At 35.2% G+C, this 4,571-nt stretch overlaps 1 protein-coding gene across 2 annotated transcripts; it reads right to left on the reverse strand.

Annotated features, from left to right (window-relative positions):
• Positions 1-376: 376 nt before the first annotated feature.
• On the reverse strand, positions 377-2,175 carry LOC124936847 (F-box protein CPR1-like). Of its 2 annotated transcripts, none has more exons than XM_047477369.1 (2): positions 1,128-2,175; positions 377-634 (listed from the first exon to the last, which is right to left on the reverse strand). In XM_047477369.1, exons 1-2 carry the CDS (start codon positions 2,062-2,064, stop codon positions 618-620), a joined length of 954 nt encoding a protein of 317 aa, XP_047333325.1. In that variant the 5' UTR covers positions 2,065-2,175; the 3' UTR covers positions 377-617. The 2 variants fall into 2 exon arrangements, with proteins under 2 accessions (XP_047333325.1, XP_047333324.1); XM_047477368.1 differs by having other exon boundaries at positions 919-2,175.
• Between the last annotated feature and the right edge of the window lie 2,396 nt (positions 2,176-4,571).

Genomic DNA, 4,571 nt, shown 5'->3' on the forward strand with positions numbered 1-4,571 from the left:
TAAGATATTCCTGAGAATTGTATCTTGCCCCTTTTATCTGCATATGATGCTTGAAAGAACCAAGAATCAAGATTCCGGACAAAGAAACAGCATGCACAATTCAAAAGATTTTTGTTTAGTCTGTAAAATTTTCAGATAGTGCATCATAAACCTATCATTCAGCTGGAATGAAAGAGTTTCACAAATTAATTTTCAAACAAATAACTTATTTTGGAAAGGCCTCTTTAGTGAATACTAGAAAATAATTTTCAAACAAATCTAGGTTTCATGGAATGGTCACATGAAACCTAGATTCTAGTGAATACGAAACAAACACCCCATAATTTTGGGGGCGACTCCTAATAATACTTACTTAAATAGAAAAAAAAATTGAGATTTAACATAAGGCAGTAGATTAATAAGATGAGTTATAAATTTTGAAATGGTCTTAGAACTCTACAAGTGAGATTCACTGCAAGCCAAGTCATTCTAATTCCAAATTACAATAGTTTCTAGTATGCAGTAATAAACAATGTAACTAAAGCAGCTATTTTTTTATATGTGAAAGAATTCTACTTTTTACTTTACCCTCAATCTTTGATTGTTTGTTTCTTCATCTTTCCACCACTCCACCATCATCAACACTTTTCTTCGTCTGTCAAAGAAAAATACATAAATTTTGATCAGATTATACTTCAGTTATCAATCATATTATATAATCGCAAACAAAAAAAACAATGACTTGTATAACACCTATTTGAAATCACTTATTTTTGTTTCTGAATACAACAAACAATAAATCTATTAAGTTTTGTTTTCAAATATAATCTCAATATGAAATCTGGTTATGAAGAAGCATGTGATATTCACATAAGGATAAAAAAAACATTGAAGGTATATTATCAAATTTAAGATATATATTTATCTATATCTACTCACATTTATTTTCTTTCTTTTTCTTGAATTCTTCTTAGCATTGGTTACAGCTGCTTCAGCTGCTGTAACATCGACGGAGACTAGACTTTCCAAGCAAGAGTAGAAATCAAAAAAAGGTCCCAAATCATGTAACATAATATCTTCAACTGACTCATCTTCTAAGTTGTACCAAACAAGCGAAATATAATCCATCTGCAGCAGTACTTTCTTACCACTTTTTGAATAAGCAACCGGTTTCACAGACTGGAAATTTGGGCTGTCCGTTTGAGGTTCTGTTGGCGGCAATGAAATTAATTTCGACCAATATTCATTCTTCCCACCATATTCATTTAATAACCAAACATCCACGACATTTGAGTAGTAATGACAAGATAATGATAAGTATTCTTCAAAATTATTCAAACATATAATATAATGAGGACCACTGTACTCAGGCGGTGGAATTACTCGGTATTTCTCTGTACCAAGATTAAAGGCAACAATCCAACTTTTCTCTTCCTCTTCTATGTTTCCTGAAATCCAGTGCAGAGCTCCACAAGCTATGACATTTTTACTTTCAAAATTTGGACAGTGATGAAACTTCTCTGACATATGCCACGAATTTGATCTCAAACTATAAACATTAATCTCGTAATTGATGATGTCCCCTTGAGCATCTCTACCCAACACAGTTCTCACCACTCTGTAATCGTCATTGGTGTTATCGTAACCAAATCCATAAGATCTATCATAGCAACTGCTAGAAGGATTGGCATAAGGCAGTTTTATAGACTTTTTTGTTGATAAATTCCATAAATAGACAGTGTCATCAATGGAATTTGACAAGCAGATCAATCCGTGACAGGAGCCGATTGTATACCACCGATATCTAAACGGATGGCCATCGATCGGATGGTTAATGACCTCCGGCGGTTGAAGATCGTGGTCGAGGGAATACAAATTCCACCGAAAGAATTCGTGGCCGGTTATCAGGAATAGACTAAGATTGCTCTTGGTTTGTACTGATCTGTTCAGATGCAATTTGACGAAACGAGGGCTACTAATTAGAGAAAGCCAAGATTTAGAAACGCACCTTAAACGGAGCAGAGACTTAACAGGCAACCGACAAATAACGTTTTCTAGAATCTCATCCGGAAAGAATGTCGCCATCTTCTACAGACAGAAGAACAAATGTGAAAAATTCAAACTTTGTTAATCACAGATTTTGATCTTTGGATTGACCAAGAACCCTAAATCAAATAATTAGAGTTATATTGTATTCAGTATCATTTGAAATACAAAGAAAGAAGACTGGTTCATGCCCGCTACTTACATGGGCCTAGACAGACCACCACTTCTTTTTATCTTCTCAAACTTCTAATTAAGAGTATATAATTTTATTAGACAAACAATTTAACTACTTTTAGCGAAGTTTAATAGAGTTCTATGAAAAGAAAAATAATTGTCTTTGTCTCTTACATTTATGATTTTTTTAAACAAAAAAGGGTATAACCATAATAAATAAATAAAATTGAACTTGAAAACATGATAAATATTATTATAACATTTTATTAAGTAGGCAGATATAATAGAAAGAATATTGTATTGAATAATATATAGCATTAAATCATTTATTTAATATATAGACATTACAATTTTAAAAAATTTAATATAATAATAATATTCGTTTTCAAATTATTTTTTTTTTAAAACGACTTAGCGTCATTTCATTAAAAATTCCCAAAAACGAAAAAAAAAAACGAGTTTAAGAGATCATTCTAGACAGACCTAGAATGATTTTGAAGCGTAACATTCTGAATAAAAGTTAAAAATCTAAAAACGTAAATGAATTATCTGTTTACAATGCTTTCAATTCTAGTGAGTTTAAAAAATGGTAAACTCCAGTTCCTGCAGATATTTCAGTTCTGCTCCGTGCTTGGAATTCCTCTCCACGTTCTCGCGAGGGCGCTGCAATCCGATACAATATCTTTTCATAACTCGTCAATGCTCCTGCGGGTTCTGCCATATACCCTTGCATTCCGTTCTTGCCAAATGTTATACACCACTACTCCAAAGCCGCACTTGAACACGCTTGTTGCAAATCTATTTCCCTTGGCTTTGAGTAGTGTTGTTTCTTTGATTTCATTCCATTCGCTCGGGAAACTAATCAGCTCTAGGCTTTTATAGAATCTGTCCCAAAGCTCCGAAGCAATACAGCAGCTCCCGAATAGATGATCTATGGTTGAAGGTAGGACAATCTTTACATGTTAGCTTAAAGTTGGTAGTGAGAGGAGAACTAACCACTTTAGCTTTGTCCATGTTAAACCTACAAAGCACCTTCTCAATGTATCGCTCTTGTGACATGTGCAACTTCTTGGCAGCTCTATCTCGAGTGATTTGTACCCCAAGAATTTGTTTCACTGGCCCCAAGTCTTTCATTGCAAAAGACTTGCTCAACTACTGTTTCAACTTAGCAATTCTTCCTGCATTCTTGCCAACGATAAACATGTCATCAACATAAAGTAATAAAATGATGAAATCATCATCACCAAACCTCTGAAAGAAAATGCAATTATCTGAAGTAGTCTTTCGGTAACCTTGCTCCCCTATAACAAACTCAAACTTCTTATACCACTGTCTCGGTGCCTGCTTCAGCCCATATAGACTTTTCTGAAGTCTACACACATAGTCTTCTTTACCTTCTACCTGAAACCCTTCAGGCTGCTCCATGTAGATTTCCTTATCCAATTCACCGTGAAGGAAAGCAGTCTTGACATCCATCTACTCAACCTCAAGATCAAGACTGACTGTTAAACCGAGAACCACCTGAATAGAACCCATCTTCACAACCGGAGAGAAAATCTCATCAAAATTAATACCATTTTTCTAGTTGAATCCTTTGACCACCAATCTAGCTTTGTATCTGGGTTGTGAGGTGAACTCATTGGTCTTCACCTTATAAACCCACTTGTTCTTCAATTCTCTCTTGCCTTTAGGCAACTTCACCAACTCATAAGTATTGTTCTTATACAAGGAATCCATCTCATCTTGCATAGCTTCAGCCCATTCTTTCTTGTACTCATCTTCTATAGCTTTTGCATAACACTCAGGCTCCCCCTCATCAGTGAGAAGAACATACTCATTTGCAGAATAACATACAGAAGGATGACGATCTCTCATAGACCGTCTGAGTGGAACAGATGGTGGCATGTCTATAACTGGTAACTCTGGATGAACAACTTCATCTACATCTTGCTCTTGATCATCAACATCATCAGCACCATGGTCATTAATAGGAACATCATCTCCAACCTGTGTGTCAACATGTTGTAGAGGAACTAGACCCAAATCAAGAAGATCATCACTATGTCGAGGAATTGTCTCTGTCTTCTCAACATCCTTCAAAATCTAATCTTCAATAAACACAACATCCCGACTTCAAACAAGCTTCTTCTGAACTGGATCATAAAGCCTATACCCAAACTCATCATCTCCATAGCCGAGGAACGCACAAAGCTTAGACTTCACATCAAGCTTTGACCTTTCATCTTTGGGAATATGCACAAATGTCTTGCATCCAAAGACTCGTAAGTGACTGTAAGAAACATCTTTGCCGCTCCAAACCCTGTTAGGAACATCAAAGTGCAAAGGAACACAAGGGGTTAGATTAATAACAT

This window comes from Impatiens glandulifera, chromosome 4 (assembly GCF_907164915.1).
Source record: "Impatiens glandulifera chromosome 4, dImpGla2.1, whole genome shotgun sequence".
NCBI lineage: Eukaryota > Viridiplantae > Streptophyta > Magnoliopsida > Ericales > Balsaminaceae > Impatiens > Impatiens glandulifera.